The sequence below is a fragment of the Scyliorhinus canicula genome, chromosome 16 (assembly GCF_902713615.1).
Source record: "Scyliorhinus canicula chromosome 16, sScyCan1.1, whole genome shotgun sequence".
Lineage (NCBI taxonomy): Eukaryota > Metazoa > Chordata > Chondrichthyes > Carcharhiniformes > Scyliorhinidae > Scyliorhinus > Scyliorhinus canicula.
Window position 1 is genome coordinate 52,220,675 of NC_052161.1, and position 20,144 is coordinate 52,240,818.

Here is a 20,144-nt window from a genome sequence, read left to right on the forward strand (position 1 = left end):
CATTGAATACTGCAAAGGCTATGTGACCTGATAATGTCCCCGCAACAGTACTGACGACCTGTGCAACAAAACTAGCTGCGCCCTTAGCCAATCTATTCCAGTAGTTACAAAACTGGCATTGACCCAGCAATGTGGAAAACTGCCCAGTCATGTTCTGGCCACAAAAGGCAGAACAAAAAGCAGTGAGCATTGCTGCCTCATAGTGCCAGAGTCCCGGGGTTCCAGCCTTGGGTGATTGTCTGTGTGGAGTTTACACCTGTCTATGTGGGTTTTCCCTTGTCTATGTGGGGTTCCTCCAGGTGCTCCAGTTTCCTCTCACAGTCCAAAGGTGTGCCGGTTAGGTGGATTGGCCATGATTTTTAAAAATTGCCACTTAGCACCTAAAGATGTGAAGGTTAGGTGGGTTTGCGGGGATAGGGTGGAGGATTGGGCCTAGGTAGGGTGCTCTTTCAGAGGCTCGGTGCAGACGTGAAGGGCTGAATGGCCTCCTAGGGATTCTATGAAATACAACCTGGCCAATTATTGACACATCAGTCTACTCAGTCATCAGGAAAGTGATGGAAAGTGTCATCAACAGTGCTATAAAGTGGTACTCAGCAATACCCTGCTCACTAACAGTTTGGGTTCTACCAGTGCCACTTTGCTCCACTACAGCCTTCTTCAAATATGGACAAAAGAACTGAACTTATGAGGTGCGAGACCTTGATATCAAGGTAGCATTTGGGAGAATGTGGCATCAAGGAGCCCCAGCAAAACTGGAGTCAATGAGAATCATGGAGAAAACTTTCCACTGGTTGATTGCAGTCATATTTAGTACAAGGGAAGATGATTGAAAGTCAATCATCTGAGTGCACGGGTTACTCAGGACCCATCATCAAGCCCAACCACCTTCACGTTCTGCATTGATTGACCTATTCTCCATCATAAGGTCAGAAATGGGGATGTTCATAGATGATCAGCAGCATTTGCAACTCCTTCAGATACTGAAACAGTCAAAGAACAAAAAGAACAAAGAACAAAGAAAAGTACAGCACAGGAACAGGCCCTTCGGCCCTCCAAGCCCGTGCCGACCATGCTGCCCGACTAAACTCCAATCTTCTACATTTCCTAGGTCCGTATCACTCTATTCCCATCCTATTCATGTATTTGTCAAGATGCCCTTAAATGTCACTATCATCCCTGCTTCCACCACCTCCTCCGACAGCAAGTTCCAGGCACCCACTACCCTCTGTGTAAAAAACTTGCCTCGTACATCTACTCTCAACTTTGCCCCTCGCACCTTAAACCTATGCCCCATGGTAATTGACCCCTCTACCCTGGGGAAAAGCCTCTGACAATCCACTCTGTCTATGTCCCTCATAATTTTGTAGACCTCTATCAGGTCGCCCCTCAACCTCCATCGAACCAGTCATTTGCTCAGTTGCAGCAAGACCTGGACAATATTCTGGCTTGGGCTGTTAAGTGGCAAATAACATTCATGCCACACAAGTGTCAGGCAGTGACCATCTACAAAAGAAAATTCAACCATCTCCCCTTGACATTCAGTTACATTACCATTGCTAAATCTACCACTGGTCAATCCCCTACCAGCAATATCAAAAGGTTCCCAACTACAAGGCGCAAGTCAGGAATATGATGGAATACCCTCCGCTTGCCTGAATAGAGTGCAGTTCCAATGATACCCAAGAAGCTCTGAACCACCCAAGGCAAAACCATCTGATTAGCACCACATTCATATTCACTGCCTCCACCAGAGACACACATTGATAGCAGAGTGTACCACCGACACAACACACTGCAGCAACTCATCAAGCCTCCTTCAACAGCACTTCCCAAACCCACAATCTTTACCACCAGCAGATGTATAGGAACACCACCACCTGAAAGATTCAATCCAAGCCACACATCATCCTGACTTTTGAACTGTATCAACTACAAGATGCACTATGCAAACTCATCAAGGCTCCTCAGCCAGCACCTTCCAAACCCATGACCTCTACCATTTAGAAGGACCAGGGCAGCAGTCACATGGGAACACCACCACCTGGAAGTTCCCCTCTAATACACTCATCATCCTGACTTGGAAATATATCCTGTTCCTTCAATGTCGTTGGGTCAAAATCATGGAACTCCCTTCGAAACAGCATTGTGGGTCTTCCTACAAAACAGGGACTGCATTGGTTCAACAAGGCAACACATTGTTGCCATCTCAAGGGCAGTTAGGGATAGGCAATAAATGTTGGCCTAGCGAGCAATGCCCACATCACCTGAATTAATTTTAGAAAATTGCCATGTCTCTAAGACATGAAAGGGATCATAAAACTGTTATAACAAACTTTACATTTTGCTTATTTTAAAAATAAACTTTGCTGTACCAAAAGATGGCTGCTGCAAGTCATATGATTCACATGTTGGCTATAGTTACTGGAAATTTTCAACAGCAATTACAGGGTACCATCTTCAGCTTCTCCATCAATGACCTTCCTTCCATCATAAAGTCAACCCTTATCCTTATGAAATGTTAAACTTCTCACTGTGAGGACACAATCATCAAAATCTAGGAGTGTTCACTGCCATAAGGTAAGGCCTACACCCTCATTCGGGAGGAATCAATCAGCAGATTGGGCAGCAGCTCTCCAGTCCATCCAGGTACAGCACTGCCATGGCTGGAAGAGGCACTGCAGGGAACTAACTCCTGTGATCTGGAGGACAGGTAAGTACGAGCAGCCCCAGGGTGGTGAGGGTAAGAAACATCTGGGGGTTGTAAAGAGGACATTTGCGGTCTTGGGCAATAGGCCGGGAGTGGGGGAGGGAAGTCTGGATATCACCGGACCTTGATGGGAAGGCCTTTCCCACCCAAGATCAAATCCTTGAACTGGGAGGGCCCATAAGTTGCAACTTAAGGGCCGTAATGCGGCAAGGGCAGGTTTGCGTATGAGGCCCTGCTCATCCCAGCATAAAATCAAAGCCAGATAAGGGCAGGTGGAAAACTACAGATAATTCAATCAATGCCATTTCCCACTCCCCGCCTTCTGGGCCAAGGACCAGCCAATAACCTGTCTCCTCAGCCTGGTCCTATGACACAGGGGAAGCCATTGCAACTCACACTACCCTTAGTTCCTGAGGTGAACAATAGATTTTGACCAGAGGCATAGAAACTGCTTGTTAGCCTACAACTATCTCATTAATGGACAACATTGCATGACCTAAGCTTCTGGCTTTTGTAAATTTTTAATACTACATTTCCAGACTCAAATCATGTTCTGCAGACATCAAAGCAGGACTCCAGGCTGATCATCAGTCTGAATCAAGTCTAAGCCTCCTCGAATATTGTTTCTCCGGAAAATTCCTGCCATTCCCTGTTGAGCAGGCCACGCCCCTGGTTACCAACCTCCGTCTCACTGCATCACTCAACTTTCAAAGAATTCTGCTAAATCCTGCTTCTGTTCGCTGAACTGTAACTCCTCTTTCTGGAATCTGGCAATCATGTGAACTAATATCCCTGTGAGTGGTGCTTTTCCTTTTTATTCACCATTGTAAAAATCCCTCTTTTCCTATTTTATTTTTCTTTGTATGTAGTAATCACCAAAATAGTTTTCCGCAAAAATTGACATCAGATACAGAGGGTTTGGGAAACATGCCACAGCCTTTTTCAAAACTTAAAACTTCTCCTTCTTATGAACAGTTGGTGAGGAAATAAATGAGTTCAGTTTTGCCTACCCTGAACAATTCCCATGACCTATTCCTGGTTTAAAAAGCCTAAGTAAACAGTTTCAGAAAAATAAGGGCCGGGATTCTTCGATCCCGCGCCAGGTCGGAGAATCGCCGAGGGGGGGGGGGACGTGAATTCCGCCATGCCACTCCGACGTCGGGCCGCCGATTCTCCGGCCAATCACGCCGGCGCGATCAGCGTGGCATCGGTTGGAAGCCGTTGAAAGCTCCCCCCCCCGCCGACGATTCTCCACGCTCAACGGGCGTGATTTACATATGGTTCTACCCGGCGGGACCTCGGTGCTCTGGCTGCGTGGGCCGTCCTAGTGGGGGGGCGGGGGAGCCGACTCGGTGTGGGGGGGGGTGGGGGGGGGCTCCACGGTGGCCAGGCCCGCGATCGGGAGCAACCGATCGGTGGGCGGGCTCATACCGAGGGAGGGGGAGCGTTTGTTCCTCCGCGGCGGGTCCCTGTAGGACTCCGCCATGTTTCCCGGGGACCGAAGCGGAGCTGGCCGTGGCGCGCATGCACAGACCTGCGCTGGCCGTGGCGCGCATGGGCGGACATTCGCCTGCAGTGGCGTGCGCATGCACGGATTCACGCTGGCCGTGGGGCAGCGGTTTTCGGCGCTGGAGAAGCAGACAGCACTCCGACTCCATTCTAGCCCCGTAGGAAGGGGTGAATGCCAGGGCCTGGAGGCCCATTGACACCGGCGTCACTCATGCCGGTTTTTGGAAGGTCTAATGCAGTTAGGGAATATACAGTGAATGGTAGAACCCTCAAGAATATTGACAGTCAGAGAAATCAAGATGTACAGGTCCACAGGTCACTGAAAGGGGGAACACAGGTGGAGAAGGAGTCAAGAAGGCATACGACATGCTTGCCCTCATTGGCTGGGGCATTGAGTATAAAAGTGGGCAAGTCATGTTGCAGCTATATAGAACCTTAGTTAGGCCACACTTGGAGTATAGTGTTCAATTCTGGTATCCACACTACCAGAAGGATGTGGAGGCTTTAGAGAGGGTGCAGAAGAGGTTTACCAGGATATTGCCTGGTATGGAGGGCATTAACTATGAGGGGAGGTTGAATAAACTCTGTTTGTTCTCACTGGAAGAACGGAGGTTGAGGGGCAATCTGATAGAGGTCTACAAAATTATGAGGAGCATAGACAGAGTGGATAGTCAGAGGCTTTTTCCCAGGGTAGAGGGGTCAATTACTAGGGTGCATAGGTTTAAGGTGCGAGGGGCAAGGTTTAGAGGAGATATATGAGGCAAATTTTTTACACAGGGGGTCGTGGGTGCCTGGAACCCGCTGCTGGAGGAGGTGGTCAAAGCAGGGACGATAGTGACGTTTAAGGGGCATCTTGACAAATACATGAATAGGATGGGAATAGAGGGATACGGACCCAGGAAGTGTAGGATTTTAGTTTAGACGGGCAGCATGGTCGGCAAGGGTTGGAGGGCCGAAGGGTCTGTTCCTGTACTGTACTTTTCTTTGTTCTTTGACACTCACTTTATTTTGTATAATTTAAAACCTTGAGGGCAAGATTGTTAAAAACCACGTCATCTCCTCCTAACACACGTTATCCGCTGAGATTCACGCACACACAGAAATCTAATGATGTCATTTGCTTCACCCAGTCTGCCAGAAAGCTTTAATTGGCAATGGGCAAAATGGTGGCAATTTGATTGACAGGCACAGAGATAAATACATAGGAGCAGGAGCAGGCCATGTGGCCTTTCGAGCCTGCTCTGCTATTTATCACGATCATGGCTGATCATCCAACTCAATAGCCTAATTCTGCTTTCTCCCCATAACATAGAACATAGAACATAGAACATTACAGCGCAGTACGGGCCCTTCGGCCCTCGATGTTGCGTCGACCTGTGAAACCATCTGAAGCCTATCTGACCTACACTATTCCATTTATATAACCTTTGATCCTATCTGCCCAAATGCTATATCTCGCCACCTCGTGAATATATTCAATGTTTTAGCATCAACTACCTCCTGTTGTAATGAATTGCACAGGCTCACCTCTCTTTGAGTGAATAAATTTCTCCTCATCTCTGTCCGAAATGGTTTACTCTGAATCCTCAGACTGTGACCTCTGGTTCTGGACACACCCACCATTGGAAAGATCTTCCCTGCGTCTAACCTGTCTAGTCCTGTTAGAATTTTATAAGTCTCGATGAAATCCCCCCTCATTCTTTTGAACTCCAGCAAGAAAAATCTCAACCTAGTCAATCTCTCCTCATATGACAGTCCCGCCATCCCTGGAATCAGTCTGGTAAACCTTCTCTGCACTCCCTTGAGAGCAAGAACATCCTTCCTCAGCGAAGGAGACCACAATTGCACACAATATTACAGGTGTGCCCTCACCAAGGCTCTGTATAATTGCAGCAACACATCGCTGCTCCTGTACTCGAAACCTCTCGCAATGAAGGTCAACATAACATTAGCCTTCTTTGGCGCCTGCTGCACCTGCATGCTTACTTTAAGCGACTGGTGCACAAGGACACCCAGGTCCCGCTGCACACTCCCCTCTCCCCATTTACAATCATTCAGATAGTAATCTGCCTTCCTGTTTTTCCTTCCAAAGTGAATAACCTCACATTTACCAAATTACACTGCATCTGCCATTGATTTGCCCACTCACCCAACCTGTCCAGATCATGCTGTTGGATCTCTGCATCCTCATCACAGTTCACCCTTCCACCCCTTGCTATCATCTGCAAACTTTGAGATGTTACATGTTGTTCCCTCATCCAAAAATCATGAATATATATTGTGAATAGCTGGGATACCAGCACCGATTCTGTGGCACCCCACTAGTTACTACTGCCTGCCAATTTGAAAAGGACCCATTAATTTCTACTCTTTGTTTCCTCTCTGCCAACCAGTTTTCTGTCCACCTCAATACACTTCCCCCAATCCCATGCACTTTAATTTTGCACAATAATCTCTTATGCGGGACTTTGTCAAATGCCTTCTGAAAGTCCAGATATACCATATCGACTGGCTCCACCTTGTCCTGGTTACATCTTCAAAGAATTCCAACAGATTGGTCAAGCATGATTTTCCCTTCATAAATCCATGCTGACTCTGACTGATCCTGCCACTGCTTCGTAAATGTTCCGCTATAAAGTCCTTGATAATAGATTCAACAATTTCCCTCACTATCGATGGTAGGCTTACTGGTCTATAATTTCCTGTTTTCTCTTTACCTCCATTTTTGAATATTGGAGTGACATTAGCTACCCTCCAATCTGTAGGGACTGTTCCAGAGTCTATAGAATCCTGGAAGATGACCACCAATGCATCCACTATTTCCAGAGCCACCTCCTTAAGCACTCTGGGATGCAGATTCTCAGGCCCTGGGGATTTATCCGCCTTCAATCACATCAGTTTTCCCAGCACCATTTCTCTACTAATGTTGATCTCCCTCAGTTCTTCCCTCTCACTCAATCTTTCATTCTCCAACATTGCTGGTCTCAGATTTGTGTCCTTTTTTGTGAAGACAGAACCAAAGTATTTTTTCAAATGCTCAGCCATTTCTTTGTCCCTTATTATACATTCCCCTGTTTCTGTCTGTAGGGGGCCTACATTTGTCTTTACCAATCTCTTTCTCTTCACACATCTATAGAAAATCTTAGTGTCAGTCTTTATGTTCCCTGCAAGCTTACTTTCATACTGTATTTTCCCCTTCTTAATCAATACCTACATCCTTCTTTGCTGACCGATAGCCAGGCGTGGATGTCACCAAGCTCCCCAGTTTGGCCTCAGTCATTAGTTTGTCCTGAACAATGATTTTAGAAAAGCACTGAGGTGGATGGCCTCACCATGTGTTCATGGGGCAGGGGGCGTTTGTGAGTGAGGTACACCCTTCCACCCGTGCCCTGCTGACAGGTGAATTTGAGCCTCAGAGGTGAACTTCACTCTGGGATGGACGATGCCGAAGGTAGGCCTCGGGGGTGGAGCGTGAGAGAGAGAGGCTGAGGCTTCTCCACAAATAGGATGAAGAGAGGAGGAACATTCAAGTAACCTGAGCTGTGTTTCCTTAGATACGTCAAGTGCTCCTTGTTTATTTATGGACACTGTTCTCTGGAATTGCTTAACAGAGTAAAACTGTAGAAATGCCATGTACAGCATTGGCAACAAGCACAGCCATTTAAGTGTCAGCCAAATGAACCTTTGGGATTTATTTTATTTAGTGCCGATGAGAGAAGGAAGCACTTCCATTTATATAGCATCTTTCACAACCACTGAACATCACACAGCACTTTAAAGCCAATGCAGCATTTTAGGGTGTAGTCACTGCTATAATGCAGAAAACATGGGAAGCCAATTTGCAATCATCTAGCTGCCAAAAACAATAATCTCATCATGACTAAATAATTTGTTTGTGTGATGTTGATGGGGATAAATATTGACCAGGTCACCAGAGATAATTCCCCTTTGAATTTTTGCCATGAGATCCACCCAAGCAGACAGATGGGACACATCGAAAAGATGGCACTTCCAACAGTCCAGTGCTCCCTCAGTACTGCATTGGAGTGTCAGCTTTGGGTTTTTTTCTGCTCAAGCCCTGGAGTGGGATTGGAGTCCAGAATCTTTGTGATTCAAAGGCTTCACTCAATGGGTTGTGAATCTTTGGAATTCTCCTATCTCAGTGGATTTTGGATGCTCCATCGTTGAATATATTTAAGGCTGGGGTAATCAGATTATTTGGTAGCAAGGGATATGGGTTGTAGGCAGGAAAGAAGTGTTGAAGCCTCAAACCTGTCCTGATCTGACTGAATGCTGGAGCAGGCTTGACGAGCCATATGGCCTATCCGTGCTCCCATTTCTTATGTTCCTATGTTTACCAATTGATCCACAGCTGACGCTGGAGCCTGGGAGTTCGACAGATGTGGCTGTGGCTGGCTGCATTGCAATTATTCGCAACAAATTATTCGATGTGACTATCTGCCCTAAATGGATTTTCGCTGGAGTTTCAATCCATATCTAGCTGTCAGAAAATACCGATTTACAAGGGATTGCTACTTTTATAAATTTGTCATTGTTCTGGCACTCTGAAAATGTAATTTACTCTGGTGTTGGGAGTTTGAACCAGGTGAGCTGGAAAGGTGGAAATGGCACTGAGAAAAGATACATTTCATTAGCCATTAATGCATTTATTGACTGTGATGTGAGAAAGCTTGGGTCCTATTCGTTAAAGACAATTTCCAAAGAGAGAGAGATATCTATTCCACCACTTACAGGCTCTTAATACAATTTGAAAAAAGTTCCACTCACTCTTGATCCAGTCCATCCTAAGAGTGCATAGGCGAACTGCTGAGCAGGCACAACAACCAGATCCACACGGATAGCCTTCCAATCTTTAATCTTGGTATTCACTTCAGGTTCTGCCTCCTTATTGGTTGGCCTCACCGCGGACACGGAGGGCACACTGAGGACTCTGTTGTTGACAAGTGCTTTGTTTAATTTTAGAATTAGAAAGCACTTTTGAAAATGATCCATGGCATCATATTGTTTGCTCGGTAGTTTTCTTTTTTCCAATGTGGCCTCCATAAAATCGCTGTGCAGAAGCAAACCCTGAGAAAGGGGGAAATTATTTGTGAAAGAATTATTGACCAAAATCACAAGCAGAGTTGTCCAACGTAGAATTGTCAAATTTACAAAATAGTGCATCGCACACACCAAGAAAGTTATACCCGTTCATGACCTTCAGTTCAACATTTTTATAGCATCTGTCAAGCCACTGAAACTCAATTTTTTCCTTCATACTTGTGACAGTTCACATGTTATTTGACAAAATAGTAAAAAAAAAGAAATGGTTTTGTAAAAGCATCCCAAGTGACATATCTCATCTTCCACAGAGAAGGCCAGAGCTGCAGTATCAAGTCACCCTAATTGCTAATGCTAAATCCTTTCAAGATGTTAGTTCTTATGACAAGGTTACGATGCAAAAGTCAACCTGTGCTTCCTTCAATTTATCATTGGTTCGCAGGCCGCCAGAGGACCGTCACACTCTGAGCTGACTGCAAAAGGCAGCTGAACAAAAATGAGAGTACCATAGTTATATTTCTGCAGGTGAGATACAAAAGTAAAAAGGGACTATTCCATAACTTTATTGTAATATGTTTGTACTAATTACATAACTAAACGTGAAAAATCGTGAGAGAATAGTATGGTGGAAATTAATGCAAGATATGAATATCTTGATCATAGGGAAATAGTGCGGAGTTGCAGTTAGAGTTTGTTTTTCCTCATAATTTTGCTACCGTATTAGGGCATTGATGAGACCACAGCCAGAAAACAGTGCACATTGTTAGGTTTCCTTATTAAAGAAAGAACTAAAGTTTGTGATAAGCAGTTCAGAGAAGGTTCACTCAACTGACTCCTGGATGAGGGGATTATCCTGTGAGGAAAGGTTGCACATGTTAGACCGATATATATTGGAGTTTAGAAGATTGAGATGTGATCTTACTGAGATTTAGAAGATCCTGAGGGAACTTGACAGGATAGATGCTGAAAGCATTTTTCCCTTGTGGGAGAGACTAGGGGTGGAATTCTCCTATCCCGCGCGGCATCGGGAAGGCCGTCGTGAACTCGGCCGAGTTTCACGACGGCCTCGGAGGCCGCTCCTCGCACCCTATTGACCCCCCCCCCCAGGGGGCTATGAGCGGCGCTCCGTAAATCTTGGCCACCGCGCCTAAGTGACTTTAAGACAGAAATGAGGTTGGTGTGGTTACGGGGATATGGTGTAGGGTGGAGGTATGGGCTAAGGTAGGGTGCTGTTTCCAAGGGCCAGTGCAGACTCGATGGGCCGAATGGTCTCCTTCTGCACTGTAAATCCTATGATTCTATGATTCTATAACAGCCAGAGGAAGAGAGAGTTTGTATTTGCAGGACTAACTGGCTTCCCTCATGCTCAGGGCATGAAAAATTGCTGAAAGTAATCACCCACGCACCAGGTTTTCCAGCACATTAGGCGCACAGGAAAAGTTTCCATGCCATCTGTGTTCAACTGGTCAAAGAACAAAGGACAATGCAAATCTGCTCTAAATTCACTGGCAACTAATGATGCATTCAGCCGTTCAACAGCACAGTTAGAATTGGGCAAAGAAATCATTGAATGAGTAGGCCGCACAAAGTTGGTTTGATTCTTGCATCGCAATTACTGGTTTAGGATTAATCACTCATTGCAGTCACCGTTGTTTGGAATCTAGAGAAGTAACATGCCAAAATTATGTAGAATCTGTCACCAAATGATCAACTTATGGGGTGGAATTTAATAGGAGTGATGTGGGTCCTGTCCATGGATTGCAGAACTGTGGGGTCCTGTGTTGTCATTCCATGAGAGGCTTGGTGATATTCTGAGGTAATCGGGCACTTAGCTGGGCAGCATCAGGCCTCCTAGTGTGGCAGAGATCCTGCCACCGAGAACTGCTGGCCAATCAAAGACTGGCAGCTCTGCAGTACGGGGAACGGAAGCCACTGCCAATATTGCACTGGGGTCCACACAGATGATCAGCAGTGGATCCCCAGGCAGAGATGAGTGTGTGCAGGATGGGAGCCACAGGGAGCAGGACATTGGCTGGGAATCGGGGGAAGGGGGGGGGGGGGCGTGAGGAGCAACATCAGCAAGGGCAGAGATGTGGCGTCCTGCAGGCTCCCTGCTTTCCGATGCCATAGGCACCTCGATAGGGCACAAATACCTGAGAGAACAAGGGAGTACCCTCTCCCAGAAGGCCACAGGCAAACTCAACAGCCAGGAATAATAAGTACCCCCACCTGCTGGCGGTTGAATACCAGTGGCTGTGGGATGATCTCCTTACAGTAAGACCACCTAAAGCCTTCCCATTCTGGACATCATCGGAGGGAGATGGCAAGGCATTGGCATCTCCACCCCACATATTCCCGCCTGATCACACAGTCCATCCCCGACCGCCAAGCGCCCTTGCAGGGGAGAGCATTAAATTCCATCCATAGATTTCTTTCATGAAAAATAGTTTACTAATTCTACTACACCTCAAAAAGGTTGGTGCAAGGCTGATGATGATGTTCCTTATGTTTGTACAGGCCCAAAAGTTTGTCACATTACCTAAACCTTTGGTTGACCCACCAGGAATTCTGCTATGCACTGGTTTCCTTGTGTGTCAGTAAATTGCATGGGAAAACTACCCGTGTGATTCCTGGGAGGTAAAATAACTAAGCCTCTGTAATATCCCGCAAGGGACCTACCGAATGCTTGTTTACCCCGTACTCCTTTCCCAGTGTATATAAGGTCAGCCAGTAAGGCACCGCAGAGGCGAACCTGGTCGGGGTGTACCAGGAAGTGTACATATCTCGCCAGCCCCCCCCCCCCCCCACTAACAAGGTCGAGTAGCATTTAAGCTGCACTTGCTCAGCCAACCCAAGATTCGGGGCTGCTGACCTGGAGAGGCTGCTAGACGCAGTGAAGGCCAGGAGAGATGTTCTGTTCCCCTGAGGGTGCAGGAGGGTTAGCCATAGACAGCCAGTACTGCCTGGAACGAGGTGGCGGAGGCTGTGAACATCAGGAATATGAACAGGAGCCTGGCTTTCAGTGCAGGAAGAAGTGAGTAGACATCATAGTGCCCTCCCACCCCCTGAGACCTCTCAACCACCCACAGAAGCATCAACCCCCCGCCCCCCTTCAACACCCCCAACTCTACCTCCAACCCACCCTTTAACTCCCCCAACTCCTCCTTCACATTCCCCTCCCACCACTGTGACCCACGCATGTGGCTAATGATGCCCTCTCTGTGTCTCCTGAGGAAAAGTTCTCCCCCAATCACCGGGAGAGGGCCCAGGCTGGCAGTGCCGTGCCGGACATATGAATCCTCACCTTGTTCGAGGAGCGGACCCTGGAGGCGACTGGTATGGCTGAGGACAAAGTGGTCATCAACGCGGAGGCTGGCAGACACTGCAGGGATGAGGAACCACTGGGCCCGACCCGGAGAATCTGTCAAATGTGAGTTGTTATTGCCTTACTGACTGACCCATCCCTCCACTGACCACATATCCATTCTACCGCAGGAGATACCAGCATCACTCCAGAGATCCATAGCCGCTTCGAAGAGTCACATGGCTACGGGCGCAGGAGATGTCACCGTCAATGTGTGATGCCGAGGCCAAAACTGCTAGGTTGGGGACCGTAGTGGAGAGCCTGGTGCACGACATTGGCACCATTAGTGAAGGTATCCAAGGTGTCGCGCTTCGATGACGGCTGAGGGTCTCAACAGAATGGATGCCGCGCTGGGGGATGTCACACAGTGCCAGGTTGACCTTGATGAGGTTCTGTGGGACATGTCCCTCTCTCAGATGGGCAGGGCTGAGGCGCTGAGAGCATGTCCCAGTCACTGAGGAGCATCGCCGAAGATGTCGACACGATGGTTCAGATCATGGAGAACTGACAGGGCTGGCAAAGCCAGATGATGCCGGGGCAGCCGGGGCTCAAACCTGCATCATCTCCGTCCCAAGGCCCTATGAGCAGGACCCATCACATGGAGTAGTGAGAGTGGCCACCAACTCCCCTGAGGTCCACCCCTCTGATGAGGTTGCATCTCGCAGCCAGCATACGGGACAGGGCGGCACGGCTGTGCATGTGTCGCCAAGAAGTGAGCCAGGGCCCTCCGGCCTCAGAGCTTCCAGATGACTTCCACCAGGAACGTCAAAGGCCATGGGACAAGGCAAGCAGGCGTCTGGCTCCACCTCTGATGTCCATCCTGTGGACACACCTCGACATAGTGGTAGAGCTAGGAGAGCAAAGCACATCGAGATCGAGGATCACTGAGGGGAGGGGGGTGTGGAATGGAGCTTTAGTGGCGATAATTGGTTTCTCGCCACGCTAAGGCAAGTACCCAATTTCGCCTACGGGAATGGGCCAGCTGCATCGCAAACTGATTGGCATCTGGTACGGTTCTCGTTTTTGGCCTCTCCCAGTTTCTTTGTCCAACCTTTTGGTTCATATTTTTACTCAGTGTAGACTCCTCATATCCCTATTAAAGCTTCTTTTCTTGGACCAGCAGACGGAATCACTTAGAAACTCACCACCAACTTGGCTGTTTCAGTTAGATTCAAGTGTTCAACTCAAAATCTTTATGTATTCTTTACAATAATACCCCTCATAAAGCTGTTCCAACTGGAATCTAATATACAAACATTCCAGATGCTCTGGTTGATTTTTGGCAAATTTTTAGCTTGCAGTGGTTCTTCCTTTTCCATTACTTGTTGCCATTAGTACAAAGTAAATGGCGTGCGGAGGATAATGTGAATTTGCACGGTCATTGCTACAACCCGATAACTTCTCATCGGAGACATCTACCTGAATGTCCAGTTTTCTGACTGTTTTATGAAGAAGGTCTTCATGCTTTCCTTCCTTGAGGCAGCTTATCAGAAAGTCCACATCATGGCCCTTCACTTTACCTCTGTAATAACAAAAATACCAAAGATAGGAACTGTGAGTAATTCAGCTATGTGATTCTTATACAAATTATCTTCAAAAATGGCCAGAAAGCTCTGCCCCCACACGATGCGAGGAAGGAGGCGGGTGGGCCTACGAATTTGGCGGTCACAACATCCTGGGCTAGTGCGTGGCCAATTCCAGCCCCACTTGACCCGGAGTCATAACACAGAGGAAATCACAGATGAAAGGGACTGGTTTCGCACAGTGGGCTAAACAACTGGCTTGTAATGAAGAACGAGTAGGCAGCGCTAGTTCAATTCCCATACTGGCCTCCCCGAACAGGCACCGGAATGTGGCGACTAGGGGCTTTTCACAGTAACTTTATTGAAACCTACTTGTGACAATAAGCGATTATTATTATTAAAGTTACTTAAATATCCAATGGGCGTGATTCTCCCAAAAGGGAACAAGGTCCCCTAGCGAGTGTGTTTAGCCGCATGTTTCCTGGCACTCGCAGTGCAGAGGGAACCCGCGGCCGAGACTGCACATAGCCCCGTTTTGTATAGTGGGGAGATCTGCTCGTTGGATCTCACCAAAGTAGTGAAAGACCGGGTCGCCATTTGTAAATGGTGTCCCGATCTCCGAACCCCCTCGCCCCAGCCCAAACGCACTACGGGAAGGTCTCCGGCCCTGCCCCCCAAACACAGTAGGGTGGAACAGTAGCACAGTGGTTCGCACTGTGGCTTCACAGCTCCAGGTTTGATTCCCGGCTTGGGTCATTGTGTGGAATCTGCACGTTCTCCCTGCGTCTGCGTGTATTTCCTCTGGGAGCTCCGGTTTCCTCCCACAATCCAAAAAGATGTGCAGGTTAAGTGGATTGGCCATGCTAAATTGCCCTTGGTGTCCAAAAGAAAAATGTTAGGTGGGGTTATTGGGTTCTGGGGATAGGGTGGAGGTGTGGGCTGGTGGGGTGCTCTTTCCAAGGGTCGGTGCAGACTCGATGGGCCGAATAGCCTCCTTCAGCACTGGGATTCTATGATCTATTAACCATAGCCGGCACCCACGGCTGATCACACACGCGCAAAAGGTACCAGCTTGGCAGTGCCTACCTGGCAGTGCCCATGCCATCTGGCAGTGCCACCTGGACACGTTGGCAGTGCCAGGCTGGTACACATGTGGCACTGCCAAGGTATATAGATGGCACCAGCAGTGCCAGGGCACAACCTTGTCGAAAGGGCATGCAGCTGGGGCCTTTGATCCATTGGAAGACTCCGACAAGTAACGTTCCATCTAGTCCCCATTGTGGCAAAGGGGATGAATCCCAAAGCCTCAGATATCATGAGAATCTGCACATTAGAGTGAAGCTAGCTGTCTCGTTCTAATATGCAGATTTCCCCAAAAAAATGATCCCGCCCACGATTGCCGGGATTTATATCGCAACGTCTCACGAGATCCCGTCAGATCTCTCAAGGCATGGCGGGCTGGGTTGATCCCAGCAGCTGGGTCTCCCGGATTCCATCCGCGCCACAGCGACTTGCTTTTCCGGTGCAGTGTGGCTGTTGGATCCTGGTCCGATGTCTATGGTTTGATCCCGAATAAATGCAACTAGCAGGTTTGTAACTTTTAACATAATTAACCGTTTATTATTTCACAGTAATTAGTAGTAAATAGGCAACAATACAACTGGTTAACTACTATATAATTCCCTAACCACCCCCCCCCCCCCCCCGCCCCTTTGTAATATATATGTAATATATACACACAGGCAACATAGAGGGAAAGGATGGTGGAGAGGCCTTCAGTTGGATATCATGGGCAGGATTCTCTCACCACGGGCCGGGCCGGAGAATCACCAGGACGGGCATGAATCATGCCACGCCGCCTCGATGCTGGTCCGCCGATTCTCCGAACATCGGGGCCCCACCGGCGATTCTTGGCCTGGGTTGGGCCGAGCGGCCACGCAAAAAAAGCCGAGTCCCGCCAACGCCGTTCACACCTGCTCTTACCCGGCGGGACATCAGCATGGATGCATCACGAGGGCCTCTGCTGTGGTCTGGCCCGCAATCAGGGCCTACCGATCAGCGGGCCGGCCTCACAGGCTGGGGGCCACTTTTGTTCCATGCTGGCCCCTGTAGCCCTACGGCATGTTGCGTCAGGGCCGGCGCTTTGCGCGCATTGGCGCCAGACCCACTGCGCATGTGCAGACCAGCAGCGCCCATCTGACGCCGGGGATCGGCAGCTGGAGCGGCGTGGACTGCTCCAGTGCCGTGCTGGTCCCCTGTAGGGGTCAGAATTGCTGCTCCTGAGGCCGTGTTGGTGCCATCGAGAAACGCAACGGCGTTTACAACGGCATCAACATCTAGCCTCAGGATTAGAAAATCCCACCCTATATTTTCCTTCAGCTTGTACTGGTCTTCGTTGTAGACTCACAGAGTCATGCAGCCAGCAGCCGAGAGACTGAAGCCTCATTTCCATTGCAATCTTCCCTGCCACAGGTGACCTGCTGTGTGGTCTCCATGTCAGTTAGCGGGGGAGGGTGTGTTTGGGGATGGGGTGCAGGTCGAACAAGGGCATCGACACGGGGGTGTGGCCACTGACAGCAATCTCCTCCTGCCCTTGTTGCCAATGCTCATATAGCTCACCTCCCCATGATCCCACCCCACAAGACCCCCTGCCCAAAGCACTTACCTTTCTCCTGTGGGTCATGTCAAGATCCTGTGACTTGGTTGGAGTCTGGGAGGTGGGGTGGGGAGTGTTGTTCCAGCAGGAGAAGCCTTGGACTCCTCTGTGGCAAGCCAAATGTACGAGTTGCCTGCCTCTGATTGGCCAGCAGCTCTTCGCAGGCATCTTACAGGGTCCTCAGACTGGAGGAAGGCCTGCCGCTGCCCATTTAACTGCCTGATGGGAGAAAATATAGCAGCGGGCTTTCGTGCTCAGAGCCAGCATAAGTGTCTTGCCACTTGGTTGGAATTTCCACCCAGTGAATGCATGATGAAATCATTCTAAATTATTCTTCTGCTCCAGATAATATCCTGGATTATTCAAGAGCGACTGAGCCATGAACCATAGCTATGAATTTATTATGAGGCAGGGCAAGGTGACAGGCCCCAAGGTTACCTCAACCTGAACAGGAACCGAGCCTCATGCAATTGCCCTTTTTCTGATGGTCATTGCCAGGCACTTGTGTTGCAAATAGCACTTGTCACTTATCAGCCCAAACCTAAATGTTGCCCAGGTCTTACTGCATATGGGCACCGAATGGGGAACAGCGAACATCCCCACTTCCGCCTTATTTTCTGCTGGATTTAAACTCACTAATATGTGAAAACTAAAAGGTAAGATTCTACCTTTCACCCTAACTGAATACAATCTCGACATTACAATTGATATTGCGTAATATTGCCTGACATGAATCTAATTCTGTTATCTCTTAAAGCATTAGCCATACCAAAATACATTGGCTGGGATTCTCTCAGCCCTCGCTGGGGCGGCCTCGCGCAATCGCGGTCCGCCGAATTGGTGCCATTGGCGCCGGCGCATTTGGCGCCTGTCGGGGGCCACTCTACACGGCCCCTCTCCCCGGCGATTCTCCACCCGGGATGGGCCGAGCGACCGCACAAAAACTCCGAGTCCCACCGGCGCCGTCCACGTGTAGTCTCACCGGCAGGACCTCAGCATTCATGCATCCGGGAGTGGCCTAGTGGGAGGGGGAGGGAGATCCGAGCACGGGGGAGGGGCTTTCCGCTGTGGACTGGCCCGCGATCGGGGTCTACCGATCGGCGGCCCGACCTTTCGGGCTGGGGGCCTCTTTTGCTCCGCACCGGCCCCTGTAGCCCTACGCCATATTGCGTTCGGGCCAGCGTGGAGAAGGGAGCCACTGCGCCCATTTGAGGCCGATATCGGTGTGTTGTTAACCACTAATGTATATACTGTATATATAGATTTACGGTAAGGCCCCTGTACTATAGGTACGGGCTAGATCCCTGCCTGCTGGCTCCACCCAGTAGGCGGAGTATAAATATGTGTGCTCCCCGTACAGCAGCCATTTCGTCAGCTGCTGTAGGAGGCCACACATCTCTGTGTAATAAAGCCTCGATTACATTCTACTCTCGTCTCGTCGTAATTGATAGTGCATCACTTTATTACACAGAGATTTTTCAGAGATGGACCTCCACATCAAGCCGGATCACCTGCAGCTGCATCTTCAAGCAGACAACGCCAAAAAGGACTTGGAATATTGGCTAGCCTGTTTTGAAGCTTACGTCAGGTCTGCGCCAGACTCAATCCCAGAAGCACAGAAGCTCCAGATTCTGTACACGCGGCTGAGCTCCAACATTTTTCCCCTCGTCCAAGACGCGCCAACCTACACAAAAGCCATGACGCTACTGAAGGAAAATTACGCTCAGCAGACCAACAAAATCTATGTCAGGCATTTCCTATCCACGTGGCGCCAACTTCCCGGTGAGTCTGTGGAAGATTTCTGGTGTGCCTGCTCGCCCGAGTTAGGGACTGCGGCTGCCAGGCCGTTTCGGCCACTGAACACTCGAACCTGCTGATGAGAGACGCGTTCGTTACGGGCATAGGATACTACAGGTACGGGGGTAGATCACTGCCTGCTGGCTCCACCCAGTAGGGGGAGTATAAATATGGGTGCTCCCCGTACCGCAGCCATTTCGTCAGCTGCTGTAGGAGGCCACACATCTCTGTGTAATAAAGCCTCGATTACATTCTACTCTCGTCTCGTCGTAATTGATAGCGCATCAATCAGCAGCTGGAGTGACGTGGGTCACTCCAGTGTCATGCTGGCCAGTGTCAGAACCGCTGCTCCTGAGGGCATGTTGACGCCGTCGTGAAACGCGACGGAGTTTACGATGGCGCAAACACTTAGCCTCAGGATCACAGAATCCCACCCACTGGAGATTAACAAGCTCTACTACCTGCTTCTACTATTGTCACAACACTGAAATAATTATATGATAGAACACTGCAGACTTTTGTTTCATACTACCTGGTACTGATAAGAAAAGCATCATTGAGAGAGAAACAAAATGAATATCATCGTCAACTGTTTCTCTATCTTTCAAAGATTTTGAAATAAAATTACTTTACTTGGACTTTCTGTTGAATGCATATCACTTGAAGTAACTGTCTTTATTATTTTGGACTCATATTTTTGGCAATTGATAAATGTATTTATTTAACTAAAAAATGCCAAAGTGTTAAACCGGCCATTCAACCCAACAGGCCTAGGCTGACACTTATGCTCCACACCAGCTTCCTCTCAAACCTCTTAATCCCCATCAATATGTTCTTCTATTCTTCTCAGCCCCTCATGTGTTTATCTGACTTCCCCCTAAATGCACCAATGCTATTTACCTCGCATACTCCGACTTCTACCTTGCTGTAATGGCTGGAATCTCTTTCGTGGTATAAAATGAATTTTTAGCGAATGATTTTGATCATCGTCAACTGAAAACAGCTCAATCAGATTCAGTTGGAATATTAATTGTATGTCAGAGATCAAAGCGAGCACAATGTCCAACCATCTTTATAAATATAAGTTTGCTTTATTTTTAATTAACTGGTAAGGCCAACAATTATTGCCTATTCCTAGTTGCCCTTCAGAAGGTGGTGGTGGGTTGCCATCTGAAGCGCTGCAGTCTTTGAGGTGTAAGTACACCCACTGTACTGTTAGGAATGGCGTTCCAGTATGTTGCCCCAGCGACAGTGAAGGAATGGCGATAAATTTCCAAGTCAGGAAACTTGGAGGGGAACCTCCAGGTGATGGGGTTCCCAGCTCTTGTCATTCTAGATGGTAGTGGTCATGGGTTTGGAAGGTGTGCTGTCTAAGGAACCTTGGTGAGTCACTGCAGTGCATCTTGTAGATGGCAGACACGGCTGCCAGTGTTCATCGGTGGTGGATGGTTTTAATGTTTGTGGAAGGTGGAACAATCAAGCGGGCTGCTTTGTCCTGGATGGTGTCAAGCTTCTTCAGTGGTG

General features: G+C 48.5%; 1 protein-coding gene across 2 annotated transcripts in view; it reads right to left on the reverse strand.

Annotated features, from left to right (window-relative positions):
- Window positions 1-20,144, reverse strand: part of dntt (deoxynucleotidyltransferase, terminal) — a 356,682-nt gene that overhangs the window by 115,788 nt on the left and 220,750 nt on the right. For both annotated transcript variants that reach the window (XM_038822282.1, XM_038822281.1), the window contains exons 8-9: window positions 14,064-14,166; window positions 9,008-9,307 (exon numbers count right to left, since the gene is read on the reverse strand). In XM_038822282.1, the coding sequence (XP_038678210.1) occupies window positions 9,008-9,307; window positions 14,064-14,166 (403 nt within the window). The remainder of the gene's footprint in view (window positions 1-9,007; window positions 9,308-14,063; window positions 14,167-20,144) is intronic.